The 21,776-nt window shown below is 49.5% G+C and overlaps 1 protein-coding gene across 1 annotated transcript in view; it reads right to left on the bottom strand.

Moving 5' to 3' along the window:
• Nucleotides 1-12,784, bottom strand: part of LOC138528653 (F-box/WD repeat-containing protein 7-like) — an 865,213-nt gene extending 852,429 nt beyond the window's left edge. Inside the window, exon 1 of the mRNA XM_069640473.1 lies at nucleotides 12,496-12,784. Coding sequence (XP_069496574.1) covers nucleotides 12,496-12,621 — 126 coding nt within the window. The 5' untranslated portion in view covers nucleotides 12,622-12,784. The remainder of the gene's footprint in view (nucleotides 1-12,495) is intronic.
• Between the last annotated feature and the right edge of the window lie 8,992 nt (nucleotides 12,785-21,776).

The raw sequence follows: 21,776 nt of genomic DNA, 5'->3' as shown, positions 1-21,776 counted from the left end.
ATGCCGGCTTGTTCTTCTGCCTTGGTTCCTTTAGAGAGGGTCACTGCAAAGGGTACTTCGGTCACAGGATTTTGTTGTGGTCAGTCGCAGTGCTTAGGAATCGGTTCCAGACAGTTTCCAATGCGTAAACTAGGAGAGTTGAAGACTACTGCGGAACAGACGGCCACAGCACACAAATACAAGTTTCCACGTAGGTCAGGCATCGACAGGCAATCTTACAGCTGCAAAAAGAGGAACAGGTAAACAGTGCTTCCCTTTATACGAGACGGCTGAAAAATTGGCGTGTGGCAGACGCTGAAGATCTGCAAAGTTGCAGGGCTTTGTTCGGAACAGCGACTGCTGCAGCAGGGTAGCCCACGGGAGTGTTGGTCAGTCCAGAGGTTGGTCCAGGGACACTTCCCTTTGAGGATCCGTGCCTGCTGAACCTGTGGGTCATGACTGGTTGACCCCACCCATCCAGGGGCCGAAGCACCAACAAAGGCCTTCTTGAGATGAGGACCAAGAAGCAGGCCTTCAGCAGGACAACACTGTATTTGATGCTTGTCAGTTGCAGGGGTCATCCTTGGGTCGTCAGTGGGCTGCACTTTGTAGAGGTCTTTGCTCCAACGATGATCCGATGAACATTTGAAGCTGGGAGCAAGCCCAACCCCACCAATGGTAAGGATCTGCACCATTCAAACTGGGAGTTGCTAACCAATCACGGGTCGCCACCACATCTGCCTAGCAACAGACATTCAGGCACCAGGGATGTGGATTGAGATTAAACAGTTGCAGCCCCTTTCTCTGGCCACACACAGTAACCAACCCTTAATCAGCGACAGACACAGCTTTCCCAGGGAAAGGGATTTTCATATACCTAAGAAGTCAGGAAAAAGGCCAAAGAGCAATCAAAATATTTTGTGACAGCCATTTTAGGGTGCTAGCACCTTTAGACTGACCCTCTTGTTCCCTCACTCAAGGCTTGCATTCTTGGGGTCCTCTTTGATAATGACCCAACACTACAACAATTCATCAGACTGGGGCCTCTCTCTGGACAGTCTCCCTGCCTCTCTGCAACTTGAGAACAACCTCTGGTTCCGGAAGTACCTCCCCCATCTACCCTCCGATTTCAGGCCCAGGTCCCTGCCTGCCCAGTTGCACACCCGCACTGCCTCCCGGCAACCCTTGCGCTTGGGTACGTATCTGTAACCCTACAGTCGCCACACTTGCACTTTTGAACACATGCTGTCTACACTTACCCTTGCACCTGCCACCTGCACTTCTTGTTATTGTTTTGATCCCATGTACAGCACTTCCCCTCCCACCCCCCTGCCCTCCCCTGCCCCATGGCACTTGCAGAATTTCATGTCACTTGGCCTAGTAAGATCGGCGTGTCTATCCTCCCTCTGTACCCCTTCCTTGCCTCGTCGCGCCTTAAAACACTTGTGTATAGGCGCGTTACAAATGCCATATCATATCAATAACACTGCCTCTGCTGCTCTTATTAACATCCTCAACATTAATTTCTTACTGACCACTACAAGACCTCGAATGCTCTACTCTTGTGCTCATCAAACAGGGCTACTGCTCAAGCCCCATCCTTGGCCTGCCTCGCTTCTCCTTCCTCCATCTAAACGAAGTCCTCACCTTTGAGACCCGCACTCTGCAGCCTACCCAGATTATCCCCCACTTCTACCCACCAACAAAATGCTGGCTGGCTCTCAGCGCACAATAGTTCTCCTTTCAAGCTCCTTCTCCTAGTCTATTGACTTGCTCCTCAGTACCTCTCTGATTGTATCTCAGTTTACACACCATCTCGTTCCCTCCGATCCTACTCTGCATTCATCCTCTCCATTTCATATCCTCCCAGTGCCTCCTCGCGCTTCCGCTTTCTCCTTGCTCTACTGAAACCCACTGCCCATAACAATCGAAGCTAGCCCAACTTTGATCTCTTCAAATCTCAGCTTAAACTTCACTAACTTGTTAAATAGGTAGACCTCCATGCCCTCAAACCCCAACCATCTTCCCTACCCAACACCACCACTATGCCAGCTATGTAATTTTGTATATAGTTAATGAGTGTTCCTCTTAAGTTTGAAGCACTTGCCCCACCCCTTAGGTTGTTACCTTTGTAAATCACTGGTTTTCTTATGTATCTTATATACATTTTGTTTCTTTGTTTTGTCCCTGGTATATGTCCTAATGCATACGCCCTCATCTTTGGACATCAGAAGAAGGGATCCACGAGATACTTATTGGGGTATCAGTCTGCCAAAAGCCCTCAGCCATTGATGGGGAACCTAAGGCTATCCAAAGAAGAGGCAAGATATTCACCCTCACCCATCCAGAGGCCCATTTGGGGTGAACTGCTAGGGGGACAAAGTCTGCCTGATGCTGAGCGCACTTGTGCGCAGGACTCTGCTAAATGGAGGTGGCAATCCATGCAAGTGCTCTGGCAACCTTTCTTGTGGAGGACAGATAAAAGTAAATGTTACTCACTGCAGTGACTACTTTACTCCTAGTCCCCTTCCTCCATACTTAGAAGCACTTATGCAGCCACTCCCCCTCGATTCCCAACCCCCAGCCTTGAGAATTATTTTTCCATCACCTGGATCATAACCGAGTGACTCATTTAGCAGGGAATGTGGGAGGACCTGTGAAGGGAGGGGACTATGAATTGTGAGTATAGTAGTTGCTATGGCAAGTAACTTTTTCCTTACGCCCACGTACAATCCCCCTTCTTCCATACTTGTGGGAGACAAACCAGCATAAAACACACAGTCGTCTTCAGACTATCTTAACAAGATTTGCAGAACTGCTCGACGGAACAGAGCATCTGCTCTAACATGACCTCCCAGAGCCCGGTTCTCTGAAAAGCCACAAGGCTGCAAACCGCAGGGAGACCCTTAGGCATATGCAGCCCTTGAGATTTGTATCTTTCTTCAATGCATAAAACAATCCAGCAGGCAATGGTGACTTTAGAAGTTGCAGACCCACATAACCTACCCAATAATGCACCAAAAGCCTGTCTGAAGATCTGGGCTCCATAGACCTATCCAGGGAGATTACGCAGGGGTTGACGAATATCAAGAATGTGAAGGATCCTTTCCCCTTTGTGGTAGGATTTAAAACAAACACTAGTAAGCACATTTCATGAATTATGTGTAGGATGAATACGCACCACCACCTTGTCTTTATGAATTGTCGTGAATGGCTTGCTAGCAAAAATCCTGAGATTCAGCTTTACACTCAAAGCTTTGAGTAAGTCTAAGTTGCAAGGGGTATGCAACAAGGATGCCCGCCCTCCCCACTGATCCACACGGTTCAGGCAGGATGCGGAAATCAGGGGAATGAAGTTCGACCAGCCGACCCATAAAAAAAAAAATTAAAAAAAAAAAATAAAAAAAAAAAAAATCGCACTATATGCCGATATGAGACATATGAGAGACCCAGAAGTAACGATGCCCCGAGCAATGTCTCAACTACAGGAATTCCGAGAGGTCTACGGGTTCGCCATTAACTTCTCCAAATCTAAGGCAATGAATATCACAGCGAAGAGGGAAGTGATTAAGAAACTGGAGAAGACCTTCTCAGTGCCCTAACGTGCGATCCAAACAAACTATACAAGATGAACATAACACCCTATGGAAACAGTTGCAGGAAGATATGCGCAAATGGGAAACCCAAGAACTGTTGTGGTTCGCCCGAATCACAGCAGTAAAAATGACTATCCTCCCCAGACCCCTCTACGTGGTGGGAGCCATCCCCGATGACCAGTGCTCCAGATAAGATTTTGAGGTGGGAGTATTTTACGCATGATTTTTGAAATTAGAGAGTAAATGCAATTTCAAGAGAGTAAAAAGGAGTTTTCTCCTCTGCAAGAGAGTAAAACGTATCCAACATTTACACCCGGTGCATATGTAAAATCAGACCCGTAGACAAAAGGAGTTGTAGCTCAAAGTCGTCTGGCTTGCCTTTAACCATTTTATTACACTTGCGGAAAATATTCTGCCATGAAATAACTTGTAAGTACAAGTGCACACATCCAGGGGTGCACCTGGGGTACAATTTAGACAGGGCTAACCCTTCAAATGTTGGGAGAAGCACTAACTTCAGAGACGGTGGAGGGGTGGCAAACTTACTTGTGTAAGGGCATTTAACTTCTTACTTGTAATCAGACTATTCTAGTGCAGCTTCAATGTTACAATCAGTTAACACTCTCTTTTAAGTCTGAAACACCCATTTCTTGCAGATCCTGAAGGTCCTAGAAAGTGTCCAAATGGCAGATGGTGTGCAATGAAAGACTCAATATCATAGCATAACGTGGACATTGCAGAATGGGGAGGGGGCAGTACTCTTGGCGGCCCAAACCACTTCAGTTGCTTGGAGCAACAGGGGAGAAAATGTAATGTTGGTTCTACCAGTCTGCTATACTAGAATTTCTGGTGCACTGACTGGCTGGTGGGACTGTCTGCCTGTCAAATCCAGGGTTACGAGATTGGAGGCGGGCCAGTGCAGCAATAATGCATTTCTTTTTTTTTCTTAGCTTATAAAAACCTTTAAAATAATGCATTTCCATGCAGCAGTATTGGAGCTACTAGCAGAGGAGCACCCGCGTACACCAATGTGGCCCTACACTTATTAAAACTGTCCTATTGTAGTAAGGGTGTACACGTAATCATTCATAAGCACTCAATTTTTTGCAGTTGAAGTTAGGGTGAGATTGCAATATTTGCCCAGGATCACACACTTACGCTAAACAGCGAAGCAGGGATTTTAACCCACTCTTTCAATTTGGGCATGGCCACTTTCTTCCATTCCATACATACAAATATTTACGTTTTGGTGTCAAGACCTACAAAAATACTGTCCTATAGAGTTTACTTGCAAAATACCCAAATTGCATAGTAAAGCATCATGACAACATGTAAATCCTTATAGCAGCATGTTGGGGCAAAATAATATCACTGTACCTTTATTTTCCACATCCTGAATGGAAAACGATATGATGCAAAAGAAAAATATCCTGATTTAGCCACTTTATTTTCAGCACTATAAAAACACACCAAAAAAATAAGTTGTGCGCATGATACAAGGTAACGGGGGGCATGGGGACACAAGAGACAGTCAAGGGGGGGCGGGGGGACATGACACGGTAACGAGGGCATGGGGGCAGAGACAGTCGCAGGGGAGGGCAGGCATGACACGTAACGGGGGAGGGCAAGAGGGCACAGAGACAGTCACGGGGGTCGGGGGAGGGCAGGCATGACACATAATGGGGCATGGGGGCACAGGGACAGTCACAGGGGAGGGAGGGGAGCATGACATGTAACGGAGGCAAGGGGGCAGAGACAGTCACGGGAGGTGAGGGAGGGGAGGCATGACACGTAACGAGGGCATGGGGGCACAGACAGTCACGGAGGGTGGGGGAGGGAGGGCAGGCATGACACGTAACGGGGGGCAAGGGGGCACAGAGACAGTCACGGGGGGAGGGAGGGCAGGCATGACACGTAACAGGGAGGGCAAGAGGGCACAGAGACAGTCACAGGGGTCGTGGGATGCATGACACGGTAACGGGGGGATAGGGGCAGAGTCACGGGGGAGGACAGGCATGACACGTAATGGGGAGTAAGGGGGCACAGAGAGTCACGGGGGGCGGGGGAGGGAGTGGAGGCATGACACGTAACTGGGGGGCATGGGGGCACAGAGAGTCACAGGGGAGGGAGGGGAGCATGACACGGTAACGGGGGCATGGGGCAGAGACAGTCACGGGAGGCGGGGGAGGGAGGGGAGGCATGACACGTAACGAGGGCATGGGGCATAGACAGTCAGGGGAGGGAGGGCAGGCATGACACGTAATGGGGCAAGGGGGCACAGAGACAGTCACGGGGGCGGGGGGAGGGAGGGCAGGCATGACACGTAACGGGGGGCAAGGGGGCACAGGGACAGTCACAGGGAGGGGAGCATGACACGTAACTGGGGGCAAGGAGGCACAGAGAGTCACGGGGGTGGGGGGAGGGAGGGGCGGCATGACACGTAACGGGGCAAGGAGGCACAGAGACAGTCACGGGGGGGTGGGGGGAGGGAGGGGAGGCATGACACGGTAACTGGGGCAGGGGGGCACAGAGAGTCACAGGGGTGGGGGGAGGGAAGGCAGGCATGACACGTAACGGGGGCAAGGGGACACAGACAGTCACGGGGGCGGGAGGGAGGGCAGGCATGACACGTAACAGGGGGGCAAGGGAGCACAGAGACAGTCGCGGGGGGATGGAGGGGAGGCATGACACCTAACAGGGGGCAAGGGGGCACAGAAAGTCATGGGGGGTGGGAGGGAGGGGAGGCATGACACGTAACAGGGGGCAAGGGAGCAGAGAGAGTCACGGGGTTTGGGGGGAGGGAGGGGAGGCATGACACGGTAACAGGGGCATGGGGGCACAGAGACAGTCACGGGGGAGGGAGAGGAGGCATGACACGGTAATGGGGGGCATGGGGGCAACAGTCACAGGGCGGGGGCGGGCTATGCTGATGACAAAGGAAACGTGTTTCCCAGAGTCACAGCCCCCCCGAGACACAGGCTGCGTCGACAACACTGTGGTGGAGTTCATCAGGGACACAGCCTGTGTCTCAGGGGGACTGTGACTCTGGGAAACGGGCAGTTGGTTTATCATCCGACCCGAGCAGATGGATTTGCTTTGGAAGAAACAAAATACGTTGAACTGGTTTCAATTGCGGTTTTATTTCTCTGACAGCCCGGACCATGCGAGATTCGATCAGATAGCGGTCCGGGCTGTCAAACAGAAAATAAAAATGCAATTGAAAAGCGCCTGCAGCAGAAGGGCGGGTTGCTTACCTGGCTGGTGTCACCGTGTTTGTGGCCTCCTCTCTCAGTTTACTCTACAAATGAAAAAACGTAGCAGAAGGACACGTGCGTTTCTGGAAAGGTCTTCCAGGGCCGAGGTGGTGGGTTGAGCCCTGGATTAGGATACATGTCTCAGAGAGACTGGCAAGGGAAGGGCCTGCCTGCCTCAAGGCAGGAGCTTGCTACAGTGCCATCTAGTGGTGGAAAGTATGCTCTTTTTAATTAATAAACACAGCGTACATGGTACGCAGTAGAAACAAAAATCATCCGTATTTCCCATAATTAGATGTGTAAATAAGCACGATACGCACCTTATCTAGAGAGCTGCCGATGACCATTACCCCGGCCAAGATCAAAGAGCTACAAAACGTGATATTCAAGTTCATTTGCCAAGGGAAGAAACACATCATGACGCACCCACCACTTCTCGGAGGCCTGGGAGTACCAGACGTGAACTGATATATACCCCAACACTCCACTCATGGACAATCCGGACTCCTCACTGGGCCTACCAAAAAAAAAAAGTTCTGGGAAGGATGGGCAGGAGCCGACACACTGACCCTGCAAGACCTATATAATAATGGCACCCCATGCTCTTCACAGAATGCCAGCAGAAATTCGGCCTGGAAGTAAAAGGACGTTATAGATACACACAGATTAGGCATTGGATAACTGACCCGACAGTGAAGCAGGCGGGCACAAGGACACCATCAGGCCTGGAACTGACCCTACAGGAGGATCAGACGTCAAAGGGAGTGACCAGACTTTACAGATTACTCACCATTGAACAACCGGAAGACGTGCTCCCATATAAAGAGAGCTGGGAAAAGGACGTGGACGAACCCATAACCGAGCAGGAATGGAATCAAATCTGGGCAAGAGCACATGGTACCTCCAGATGCACCACAATTAAAGAATCAGCATATAAATTATGCCTCAGATGGTATTTGTCCCCCCACCGGATACATAAAATCAACAAGTCCAACTCACCCAATTGCTGGAGGAAATGCGGAAAGAGAGGCGACCTATTCCACATGTGGTGGGCGTGCCCCAAAGCGAACACGTTCTGGAAAGAAATATTAAGCCACATCAAAGACATTACAGGAGTGGAACTACCAATGTCCCCAAAAATAATTCTGCTGGGAGTGCCCATAGAAGGGATATACGCAATGTCAGGGTGCAGGGCCTCCTTAATCACCCATCTGCTATCAGCGGCGAGAATGACCCTAGCAAAGAACTGGAAGAACGAGTCAGGTCTACAAACTGCCTGGTGGTGGGCCAAGATCTGCAGTGTAATGGCCATGGAGAAGGTATGCGCCCTTAACTCTGGAAAATACCTAAGGTTCCTAACAATATGGTCGCCCTTTCTTGACCTAGTGAAGGACAGAGAAGCCCAATATTTCAAGCCACGCCTACTCAGGAGCATGCACGTCATATGAACTTCTACTTAGTAAAAACCAAGACTCAATTGCCTACGAAAGACTTCACTCAGTTTGATCTCTACATCCCAAAAGTTTGATTTTGAACGTTGGGGGAATAGAGGGTGGGGAGGTGTGAGGGGACGGGGGGGGGGGTAAAACCAGAAAACACACGAGGGCTTGCAAACGTCTGTCACCCTGAAGAGCAAATGTGCAGGTGATACACAACTTCCAGCCAGACAATAAGGATCCATCTTCGGGTAATGTACCAATGCATTGTTCTTGTATGCCTTCGATTAATAAATAAAGATGTTTAAAAAACAAAATCCTGCGGTTCACCAACTAGGAGAGTTGACTTGATATCTAGCAGGCGGGTCATTTTCCAGGCCATCCAGCAACAGCCTAGCTTGGCCTCAGACTCAAAAGTAAAGTATCCTCAATGGTGGAAATAGGTGCTTGAGTCCCTCAAAGTGGCGCTTAATTACCACACTCAAAAGAGAGAAGGAATCCAGTTATACATTCTTGTACAACGCAATTGCGTGAGGTATGTGCAGCACAACTCGGAGACCCCCAGAGCCGCAAAATTGGAAAGGAAGGACAAGGCACCAGTGATAAGACCAGGTCCATTTGCCTTTGTATTGGGCCCTCGTGGAAGGGTTCCAAGCAGCCATGACAACCTCCATGTTTTCTCAACAGTCCTTCAGGTGCCATGCTGACCACTACAGCGATAGGAGGGGGAAAAGGCCAAATCTCCTCCCACCCTTCTGAGCAAGCAGGTCCAGTCTCGGCAAGAGTCGGATTGGAGCAATCCGGTATAGGCTTTTCAGATCCAAAAACAGAACCTGGCCAGGTGGACTGAAACCACTCATCTGCTGAGGGCATCCGCCTCCAACTTCCACTATGCAGAACGGTGTGGATTCCAAAATATGAAGGCCCTGTTGATAACCCACTCCCACAACAGCACTGCGAGTGAGCATCTGCGTAGACCCGATTCCACTCTGCTTGTCTATACATAACAATGAAGTGGTGTGTCCATTAGGATTTCAAAACAAAAATTCTCAATTAATGCACACATGGTGTTCAATATGGCTTGGAGCTCCAGGACATGTGCAGCTGACTCTGCTCTGAATCACAGTGTGCACCCAAGGGCCGTCCTGGGTGGCACTGCATTGCACTGGAGACAAGTCGGTGGTAACGGTGCAGATGTTTGGGGAGGTTGAATTCGAAACACACCGCTCAAGATTGGTGGGGGTCACTACCGCCCCAGATGCAGAAAAAGAAATCCAGAGCACAGGCGATTGTGGGACAGTTGCTGGAGACCCGAGTGGGGTCAAAAAGAGCTGTACCCTCCTAATCTTGAGCACGGCACGGATACGACGTCATAAGGCCCAGCCATCACTGACATGGTTCACAATTTTTTATTGAAGTAAAACAAGGCCTACATTTCCCTATCTCTATGAGTGATAACTAAGGTGCTTGTCCGTCAGTCATGAAGGTCCAAAAGGAACACAATCCGCTTAACCTATAAGAGGAGAGAGTGACTCCCTTCTCCTGAGGATATTTATTAATACCAGTTTGTAAGATTCTTCAATAGTAGGTCATCTTTAAACAGTATCTGGAAATGTCTCATAATAGTCTTTGTAACTCTTCAAGAGCGGATTGTAAACTTCCTGTCTCCTTGATAACCCCTTCTGGTTTTTTTATGTCAGAATAACATTTCTATCGTGGCCAACTGTGACTAGACTTGCCTTGGTAGGTTTGCTTTTTATTTAGTTTCCCCGATCTGCTTTTTTTAAACCGGGATTCATTGTGCTCTCTGCATTTTATTTTCTCTTGGTCTTGCATGGATTGATTGGTGACTCTTCTCCCTTTCCCAGGATATTATTGTCCACATTTCTTTCCTCTTTGTATTAACCTTTTCCCTTACAGCTCCATAGCGCATTTCCTCGAAGGGGAACTTTTTCCTCATGCTTTTATACTGACACTAATTATTAGTTTAATATAGTGATCCTCTCTGGGCAGCCCATTATCCCCCAGCAGTCGCAACGTATGCTTCGCATTATACTGGTCTTTCAGCTCTTTTTCCTCTCTACTCGATATCCTTGTCCGTTAACAAAGTTGCGGTCACGCTGTGTCCTTACTTGCATGGTGCCATTGGCGATGTTGGAAGAACCTACGGTCCACTACAGGATTTCCCTGGTCTTGGCCACCACCTTCGTTCGGACTCCTGGCTCACAGACTTCTTGATCTGTGTTGGCGCTTTCCCTTTGGCGTCTCTGCCTCTCTTTCACAATTCCCCTTCCTCTGGTTTCTAGTGTCTAGATGTCACAGTGGCTCCGGCATTCCTGTCGGGTTGATGCCATATGTCTAGGTTTCCGAACTCTCTGTTCCCCTTCTTCTGGATTCTCGTGTCTGTCTGACACTGCGACTCGTAGCGTCCCGGAGCTTCTATCACGGTTTCCCTGCTTAGGGCTTCTCATGTCATGCTGATACTGTAGCTCTAGCGTCCAGAGCTCCCTCCCTCTTTCTCGGCCTCATCTCTCTCACTCCTCAGGGCAGTGTCAAACTCAAGGGCTTTTGTCGGCTTGTGCCGACTCTGCCTCTCTCTCAGGCACGTAGAGTGTCCATTATTTAACCTTCTCGTCAAAGTAAGTGAGACACTGGGGCTTAAAGGTACATGCTTGTTTCCAGCAATATTCTAGACTCTATTCAGGATTTCCTCGTCCCAGTCATGGTTTTTGCATGTCTCTGATGTTGAAGAACAAACCATAAAGGTAGATGTCTCTAGGGAGTGCCTCATGGAACCGGGAGTCCTTGTCCCCAAAGGGGGAGTTCTCCCGGCCAGGTCCCACTTGCCTCTACCCCTAGGGAAGGTATTGCGGAGGGGGCTTGCGTCAGGGAGAAGGGACAAATTCCCTCGATTCATCACAGCTTCCTCATCAAATTCATAATGCCCCCTCACACCCTTCTCTTTTGTGATAGTGTCAGATTTCTAGGAGAAGCTTGGATATCAACAGGACGATTGTAGGAAAATAAGGCCATTCAAGCCCTAGTAAGTGAGAGGAGTGGAAATTAGACTCCCTTTTTTCCTTAAAGTGGAAAAGTATTCATGCAATACTTACATATGTCAGACATGGTTGCTGACTGCCACCATCTAGTTATGAATGTGGCGAGGAATTATACGACTATTGTGATTTCTAGTACAAGTGTTTACAACACAGCACAACCCATTGATTATTCTCCTCATCCCTTTCCATCCCATTGATCTTACCCACCTCTCCTCTCTCCAAAACTTTCTTCACCTCTCTAGCCCTCCAAAACTTTCTTCACCTCTCTAGCCCTCCAAAACTTTCTTCACCTCTCTAGCCCTCCAAAACTTTCTTCACCTCTCTAGCCCTCCATCCTTGGCTCGCCTCACAGCTGGCTTTACTTCCTTCATAAGCTTTCCAGTCATGTCTGGTGTTTCACTTCTCTCCCAGTCCCCCACTGTCTTAACATTTCTCCTACTCTTCTCAGGCATTTACTGTCCAATGCCCTTTCCTTATGAATGCTCGGTTTCCCTACCAAATTTAATGGTCCCACATCACTCCCACTGCACTCACTACTCTGCTCCCCATCTGCTATGTTCACCTTGCCCAAAACTAATTTCTCTCAACCTATAACTCCACTCAATTCCCTCGGCACTCGCCACAGCCTCCATATTTGTCATCATGCCCAGGGATGCCACTCGCGCTACACAATGCACCCTCCCAAACGTCCCCAGCTTTGATATCCTTGATCTACAGTCCTCCCCCATCAGGAATCACCTCCACCTGTGTGTCACAACATCCTCCTCACTCTGTATTCTTTATTCTCAGAGAAAGTCTGAGAGGGCCAAAGATGCTTTAAAAGGGGGGACAGTGAGTGACGAGAAGCCACAATGATTATACTCGCCCTTAGGAGGTTTGATCTAGAAAGTAGTTCTGGAATAGTACGAGAAGAAGTGGGAGGGGGGGGATAACTGCACACACTATTTTACTCATGAAGCTCAGCATTCAAAATAAGTGTTTAAACCACTACTCTGACCTCAACTCCCCATAAGGTCCAACAGCCCCTCCCCCTATCCACATCCCCTCCCCACAGGCCCGTCTCCCTCTCCAACAGACCCACACGAAACCTTGTGTGTGGACTCCCCAGTCTACCTGGACCTCCAGAACCCGTCTTCAACCTCAGAGTGTCCCTCTCCCCGTGCCCTCTTACCTCTCTCTTCCTCACGATGCCCCGGGCTCTCCTCCGTCCTATCCCCCTCAGCGCCCCCTCCAGCTCATTGACCCCCGCCCGGTTGATGTCCACTGCGGTCCTGTGCTGTGGCTCTGGGTCCTCCATACTCTGCCCTGAACTCGGTTCCGTCTACACAATCAGGAAACTCCGAGGATCTGCAGGCCTTCTCGCGCAGGCGCAGTGAGCATCCGCGGAGTGCGGCCTAACGCACGGCGAAACAAGTCCAAGAGACAGCAAGCCCAAGCAACGCAGGGGATGGGATAAACAATTACCACGAACCTCCCCAGTACATGTTGGGCCTTTGTGCGCAGACTCAATGTGCGCCGAACCACACGATAAAACACGGCCGAAACAGGGCCCGCCCATAAAACGGCATTGCGTAGAAAGAAAAGTGGTACTAGCACAGTAAGAGAAGAAAGGCATGATTGTACGAAAACGAACTGAGTGGAAGGTACAGACGCACAAAGCAGGCATTAGTCTACAGGCTGTGATGGATGAGTATATGTAATTAGCAAGGAAAGGCCATAATGTGATCTTTTGCTACCTCCCCTACAGTGGCAAACTTTATAAAATGGTTTTGAAGGACACGGGACTTGCCCCCTGTTGCGTAGTGCATGGCATAAATTAGTTTTCAGAAATTGATTAGCAGAGTTTGCTAATTAAAATGTTCTTGATTAGCAAACAAACCAATTCGATTAGCAATGTTGTACTAATATGTTGAATGTCATCAGAAGTTATTTGTACCCAAGACATAAAATGAGCAATACATCATTTGTGTGCACCCATGAAGACATTGGTGAGAGGAGTCGGGCTTTCCAAATTCTTTCAAATTCCGCTAGACCTGCAGATTGAGTAACTTTGTTTACCTACTCGACCTAAGAGAAATGCAATTGACCCATTGCAACTGATGAAAATACATGTAAAGGCGCTTTCTGTAAAATGGTGCATGTCACCACAAACCCTCTTTGATGTTAACATCCCCTGCAAATGTACTCACCCTACATACAATCTACTGGACTATGAGAGTGGGCAAGTAAACTTTGCGAGCCCTGGTTGAGTGTCTGAAAAATGTAAAAGGTTAGCTGCATGAATGGGGAACACTAACATACATGCCAACCCTCCCGATTTAGGCGGGAGACTCCAGATTCTTCAGAAAAAAATACTGCTATTTTTCACGTTCTCCCGCCTAAAATGATAGTTTCCCCAATGCATTCCTACGGGGAAATTGTCGGTTCCCGATTTCTTTGAAAAAATCTCCCTCCCAGGTTCCTCGGAATGTTGGCATGTATGCACTAATAGATATGATAAAAAAAAGGCTCTGAAAGTTTGAGCAGCTCTCTCCTGCAGGTGCAAATATATAATGCAATCATAATCATACAGCAAAGTGAGCTCTGTAGGCTAACTACAGTGTATGGTATTGCAGTAAGAGGAAAGAAAGTAAGAGACTAAGGAGAGTGGATGGCATAGCAGACAGTGAACTGGGCAAACTAGGTGGAATATGGTAGTTTGTGTCCCATCTCACTTTCAGGGTAGTGGATATAAAGCAACAGGGTGATGAGATACAATGGGTTGATCACCAGTTTCAGAGATGTATGTACCAATAGGTCACAGAACGAGGTTTGTCATGAAAAGCATTTGGCTGTGTGATCATGTACATTTTAAAAGTGTTACCTCGTCAATAGGATGCATCTTCCCCAGCAAAATGAAATATAGTTGACACTATTTGTACACCAACCTAACTTTTACTGTAAAACATGGAGACAATGTAGTGTTTTACAGTAGCAATACTGAAATTATGAATTATGTAACAACTTACTTTTTAAGAATGGAATTGCGTGACTGTCTATTAAAAATTAGGCAAAGTTAACACATACTGGTCAGAGAGGATACAGTTAGCTTGATAAAAGCATTCTCAATTTTCTTCTGGTTTACAATTCTTTGACAAAATAAATTATTGCTAACACTCTTGAGAGTTGAGGTGATAATTACTGCTGCACTCGCTCCATTAGCCCCTTTGACCTTGCAGTGAACAGAGCAAACATTGGGAAGAGAGCCAAGAGGTAGGAGAGGAATGCAAGATGCACTGTGCTTTCATTTAACAAGGTAAATTAAATAGCTAGGTTTCCTACACAAGTTTCGATTTGATTAGCAAACTGAGAGAATTGCATAGCAAATTGCTCTGCAACACTGCTTATTTTATGCCTTGTAGTGTATATGCACTGTTTACGCATGCACAAGCGGCAACGAGGCTCGCGCATGCGCATTACAAATAAAGACGGTCCTGCAGGAAGTTCGCGCTGGGGACCCGAGCAACACACACGTGTCCCTTGTGGTCCCTGGCGAGTGAGTGTGTGTCTGCGTGTGCATGCGGGTGGGGTCCCTGGCCAGCCCCCACCATACAACACTGGCGACGATGACGACTACGGAGCTTCACATCTCCGCTCCGACGGCATCGGAGCTCAAGGCTTTTTCTCTGTGTCGGCACGGACTCGCGCGCACGGCCGGCGCCATCTTGTTTTCACATGCGGATCGCAGCGGTTGCGGCCCAGGAGGGTCCTCGTGCGCTGGCTGCGATCCCCAGTGCCTGGACATTCATTTTTGGAACTTTCCACAGCCCTAGCCTGCAGCAGGGCTGTGGTGAGAAAAAAAGTGTGGTGCCATATCATACCAGAAGCAGTGGACTTCAACCGTCACATCTAGTGTTTGAGCCATCTCCACACCTTCGTGGTGCAACGGTCTGTGAGTACTCTGTTCAGCCACCACTATGGGTGAGGAAAGGGAAGATGAGGGTGCCCCTGCGCCCATCCCACGCAGGATGCACAGCATTTTAAGCCCCATGCCTGAATTTGACACCACTGGCCCACCATCTAAATTGGGGCCGAAATAGCTCTTATGGGTCAAGAAACTAGAAATGTTCTTCAGGGCCTCTGGGGAGACGGATGACAAAGCAAAGATTGCCATCAGGGTGTACTCTGCAGGGACGGAGGTCCACAGAATTTATGACTCTCTCAACATCCAAGTAGTCACGTATGACGCGGTAAAACAGGCTCTTCGAGACCACTTTCTGCCCATGGCAAATGTAGACTTTTACAGGTTTGTCATGGGTCCGGAGAAGCAGCTAGAAGAAGAGTCGCTAGACCAGTTCTGTGCGCGGCTGAGGCACCTGGCAAGCTCCTGCAGGTGGGTGAATGAGGAGGAGATGGTCCGAAACCAGCTGCTGCAAGGGTGCAGTTCGGGGAAGTTGAGGAGGCAGGTGTTGAGAGAGCCTGGGCTGACCCTACAGCAGATCCTGGACACAGGGAGAGCTTACAAACTGGCAGAGGCCAGGGGGGCGAAGATGGATGCAGCCACGCACCCTAGCAAGGACGAAGAGGCATTTGCCATTGGACGCTCTGCTCCAGGGAGGGCGAGATGGACACCGAGGAGAGGGGATGGCCCTCCAGTGCCTGGCAATGCTCAGTCGTGTCCCTATTGCGGTTATGACCTGCCGCATGTGGGAGAGTGCCCAGCAAAATCGAGGGTCTGTGGCCGGTGCGGCACACCGGAGCAGTACACGAGGGTGTGCAGGGCATCCACCCCGGTGGCAGCCTCAAAAGGGCCAGCGAGAGTCGGCAGAAGTAATACCTGGAGGGTGAGAGGGGTATCGTCAGTCGAGCAAGGCCTGCAAGACCTGAAAATAGCAGAGGAGGAGGAAGAGGATGAGGACATTTTCTTCATCTCAAGCATTGCCACTGGTCCCAGAGGAAGCCGACAACCGACATGCACGGTAGACATCGGAGAGGTTCCCACCCCGGTTCTCATAGATACGGGAGCGTCGGTTTGTGTATTAGCGACTGAACATTATGAAGCCCTCCCAGGCCCTCCCGAGTTGACAGAATCCAATGCGCGGATATACACCTTCGGGGGAGACACGCCACTTCCCATCCAGGGAATGTTCGTGGCGCCAGTATCCCATGGACAGTGCAAGATAAAAGCAAGATTCTTCGTAACCAGCGTGAGCCCGCACTCCCTCTTAAGCTGTGCCGCCTCCGAAGCGCTAAACATAGTGCACTTCACGTTTGCTGTTTATCACACAGACCTAGAACGCCTGCTGCAGCGTTTCGACATGATCTTCCAAGGAATAGGGAAGCTAAAAGGGGACCCCATCCGGCTTCACATCGATGGGTCGGTGAGACCAATAGCACTCAAGCATCGCCGAATCCCGTTCCACCTAAGGGCACAGGTGGAGAAGGAGTTACAAACAGTAGTTGACCTAGACATTATTGAGAGAGTAGAAGGCCCAACCCCTTGGGTTTCTCCGATTGTGGTCGCCCCAAAGCCCAAACAGCCAGGTGCAGTCTGCATCTGCGTGGACATGAGGTTGCCGAACATGGCGATCAAAAGGGAACGTCACCTCACGCCCACCCTAGATGACACTGTCGGCGAGCTACAAGGGGCGAGAGTCTTCTCTAAACTGGATCTGAGGTCCGGCTACCATCAACTGGAGCTCCACCCCGAGTCAAGATACATTACCACCTTTACGACTCAAGAGGGGCTGTACCAGTTTAAAAGGCTCAGTTTCGGGGTCTCGTCGGCTGCGGACGTTTTCCAAAATGCCATCAGGGGGGCCCTGTCGGGGCTCAAGGGAGTAATAAACATGTAGGATGACATCCTGGTGTTCGCAAAATTGGAAGCGGAGCACCTGAAGCGCCTAGCGAACACCATGGAAAGACTCCGCGGCCTAGGGCTGACCCTACACAGAAAAAAATGTGAATTCTTGAAAGACCGGATAGAATTCTTTGGGTTTGTCTTTCACGCCGGGGGCATCTCCCCAGACCCGGAGAAGGTGAAGGACATCCAAGAGGCAGCCCCACCGGAGTCTCCCATAGAAATAAGGAGCTTCCTGGGAATGGTCAATTACTGTAGACGATTTATTCACGACTTGGCCTCCCTGTCGGATCCCTTGCGAGCTCTGACTAGAACTGATGTGGCCTGGACCTGGACCGGGAAGGAAGAGAGGGCGTTCACAGCATATCAAGAACGCCCTGTCGGGGCAAGAGACTATGGCTTACTTTAATCCAGACCGGGAGTCGGAAATCGTGGTAGACGTCAGCCCGGTGGGACTTGGGGCGGTCCTCATGCAGGCGGATCCACAGGTGGCTATGCGACCCATTGCTAATGCCAGCAAGGCGCTCAACGAGACTGAGAAGCGATATTCGCAGATTGAGCGTGAAGCCCTGGCTATCTTGTGGGGTTGCAAGCATTTTCAGATCTATGTCTTAGGAAAGCCTGGGGTCGTTGTGACGGACCACAGGCCCCTGATCCCAATCATGCCCGGGGCATCGTCCAAGCCGCCGCCTCGCATCGAGAGATGGATGCTCTCGCTCATGGAGTACGGGGTCAAGTTGCTGTATCGTCCCGGCACGCACAACCCCGCAGACTATCTGTCTCGCCACCCGGGGGCTGGGCCGCCCAGAGACTCTGCGGAGGTGACGGACTGTGTGGAAGCGGTGCACCTGGTGGTGGAATCGGCTCTACCCGTCACCCTGGCGCGCCATGAGATTGCGGAGGAATCGAATGCAGACAAGGTGTTCGTGAGAATCAAGGAGGCGGTGGCCAGTGGTGAGTGGCGCGAAGTGCTCATGAACACTGCCAGAAGGGACGATGGCGCAAAACGGGACTTGCAGGCTCTCTGGAGGGCACGCCATGAGCTGTCGGTAGCCGAGGACGGTCTACTGCTGAGAGGACACCAAATAGTTATCCCACGTGCACTGGTGGACAAAGTGCTGCAGCTCGCCCACAAAGGGGACCAGGGGAGAGACGCGAATGAGCCAGAGTGCGATGCAGGAGATCCACCAAGGAACGATGGACCGCCAGAGGCCCCAAGGATACCAGAGGCACCCCCTGAAGAGGAACGCAGGTACCCGAGCCGGTCGGGGTGCAAGCCGCCGCAGAGGTTCCAATACTTTATTATGGACCCTGCCTCGTAACAGGTGGAAGACTGCTAGTTTAAGTTTGAACTGTTAATGTTGAGTGCACCTGTTATACTGTGTTCTTGTTTGGGGGAAAAGGAGGGATGTTGCGTTTACTGTTTACGCATGCGCGAGCGGCAACGAGGCTCGCGCATGCGCGTTACAAATAAAGACTATCCTGCTGGCAGTTCGCGCCGGGGACCCGAGAAACACACACGTGTCCCGTGTGGTCCCTGGCGAGTGAGTGTGTGTCTCCGTGTGCATGCGGGTAGGGGCCCTGGCCAGCCCCCACCATACAACACCCCCCACGCTGAGGGCTTTAATTGGGTTGGGGCTTGACGGGGCAGAGCCCCAGCAGGCTCAAAAATAAGAGTTCTGAGGTGGGTGAAGCCGGGGCTCACTAATGCTCACTAATGCCCTGCCAGCACCGGCTGCTTGAAAACAAGGCCTTTTATCTAAAGCCGGAAGCTCCCGCTCAAGTGGGAGAGCTGCAAGTTTCTGAAAAAAATGTCTTTTCTCCATAATGGTAGCGCCAGCACCTGGGAGGTATCCCTTCGCTATTATAGAAGAAAAAGTGAGGCCGATGGAAGCCGAGGCCTTGTTTTTCTAAAGTCTGAAGCTCCAGCTCATTCACGGGAGCTTTAGGAAAAAAGGTCTCAGCTTCTTGCAAGGTCACCTTTTCAGCCTTAATGGTGCTGCTGCCTCTTGGCAAATGCCTGGCGAGGGGCAGCGCCACCATTAAGGCTGAAAACATGGTGCTGCTGTCCCCATCGGGCATCTCTTTAAGTAATAAATGCAAAGATCAGCACCCTCTGTTTTACAGCCTGGGTTGCGGCGGTCGGCGACCCATGCTGTTTCTTTTTGCGGGGTCAAATCTAAAGGTATTTTGCCAGCCTGTGCCGACTGTGACCGTAGCTAGATTAGGAGCAAATATGACAAAACTTCACTACGAAAGGGATTTCTTGCGAAGTATGAATAATAATAAGGGGGCTCTCACCCTTCGTACACTGTCTAAAATCCGTGGATCAAGAATAGAATTAAAGAAAGCTGGTAATGCTTTTTCTGAGGTACATTTAGATCTCTCTACCTCAGCTAAAGCTGCATTGCTAAACACTAGGTCAGCAGTAGCCCATTTTACTGAGATTAATGTATTAATTGAGTTCTACAAGTTGGATATTTTATTTATGACTGAAGCCTGGTTACAGACACTTCACATGCCATGTTTCATTGTTTAATTCCTGAGGGCTACTCGATTCAAAATATTAACAGAAAGGAAGGTGGGAGGAGGAATTGCAGTCATTTACCAATGTCATCTAAAGATTGACTACTTTAAGTGGGACAGTGTTTCTGAGATCGGGATAATGACTCACCATCACCCCTGGAAAGACTGGAGGGGGGTATCTGTACTCCTGCTCTCAATATGGCAGAGTCAAAGCACAGAACACCCCAGCCAAGATTCTCAAAGTGGTAAAACGTGGCGAGCAATCAAGGCTTAGCTCTCAGGAGGTGATGCGGGCTGGTTCTTAAGTACACTGTAGTCCCCAACCACCCACAAAGGAATGTCCACACACTATGTTAGTGAAAACACAGTCTTTATATAAATAACGTTCACGTTATATACACAAACACAATAACACACTTTGTACTCCGGTAATACTTTAATGACAAATATATACAAGTCTATGTGCAACCACTCTTTCTATCGATTCCTGTGAAATGCGACCACGGGTTTCAGCCCCAAATAGCATACAAATCAGATTGTAAAATACATCAACGATAGACACAGGAAGAAAGCAAGTTACACCAAGCAATGGCAGAACAGTCCCTATCTACCTAGAGACAGTTCTGTGCGAGGATCTTCCCACCTGAGCAACCTGTAAATAAAGCGTATTGACAAGCCCAGTGCAATTATGCTTAATATAGTCTCGATTCCTTCTAAAGGTTCTATGACCCCAAAGTACCTGGTTTCGTAGAGTTCTTCGGTGAGTCGTCGACGGGCCCTTCTTGAGTGCACTCCCTTTAAGGCAGGAGCCACGGGTCATCGAGAGTCAGGAAAGAAAGGGGTGAGCACTGTTGTTGCAGCAGCAGCTTCTGTTCTTCACATACCAGAAACCAGACACCCATAACAAGAAGTGCATATTGGTCACACACTCTATTCACCCAGGTCCCACCCCAAGGGTGTACCCACAACATACAGTCACTGGGAAGTCTCCAGCCAGTTTGGCCTGGACTTCCCCACAACACCATGTATGGAACATCCACCCAACAGCCAGTCAAGGGGAAGGGACAGAGTCAGGGCTTCCCAGGACTTCGGGAGTACAAGGTAACAGGCAATAGAAAGCAAGAGGCCGCAGGGGCCATCTTGTTTCCTATCAGTAATCAACTGATTCCAATGGCAGGGCCTGGGTATCCCAAAATGGAGAATACTCAGAGAACCTGTCACATTCAGCATGTAGCTGCCATCAGCCCCTATCCTGCTCTGTGAGCCACACACAGGTGCCCAGAAACATACACTAGGGGTACAGGGTTGTAACCCCACCCATGGGTGCCATAAGGGTATCCCAAGGGTCTGTACACCAAACCAAAAAGAGGAAGAGCTGCACCGCCAGGAGTCCTACATGAACTCCCGCGCAGAAAACAAGACAGAACATACATGATAAAGCAATAAAGGGCAAGGTTATGGAGGCCCTGTCCCTCCAATGCATTTCCAGCATCACAACCCCAAATTACTCTATAAGGATCCTGCTGGTCTATATGTCCCGGGATCCGGCGGCGCCATTTCTAAAGGGTCTGGTTGATTCCCTTGCTATACTGGGAATCAAATACAATGAATTATTGTGTATAGGTGATCTAAATATCTGGCTGTAGGATCCCACTAAGCCAGATTCTAAACAAATCCAGGAATTATTATTTCACACGATTCAACAATATTAACTCAAACACACTCACAGAAACTGGGTCATTGCTTTGACGCAGTTTTGACTAGAGAGAAGGGGATTGACATGATTGATACAGTTCCTATGTTGTAGACAGACCACTATTTTAGGCTTTTCTCTATCAAGGCAGCTAATCACGAAATTCGTGCCACTGTATTTAATGGTGCTTAACCTGTTCGTAAAAAAAGGAACTGGATAGCATACTTGGTATTAAGTTAGGGGAGGCACTGAGTCAATGTACCTTATCTCAAGGGTGCAACGCCTTTTTTGAACAGGGGACTCAAATAATGAGCAGTATTTGTACTTAATATGCCCCCTTGAGGACAAGTGCTTCCAGAAGAGCCTCGAAGGTCTGATATCCCTGGAGGATAGC

The sequence above is a fragment of the Ambystoma mexicanum genome, chromosome 7q (genome assembly GCF_040938575.1).
Source record: "Ambystoma mexicanum isolate Mex_15411 chromosome 7q, UKY_AmexF1_1, whole genome shotgun sequence".
In the NCBI taxonomy this organism is placed as follows: Eukaryota; Metazoa; Chordata; class Amphibia; order Caudata; family Ambystomatidae; genus Ambystoma; species Ambystoma mexicanum.
This window is presented reverse-complemented; position numbering and strand designations above follow the sequence as displayed.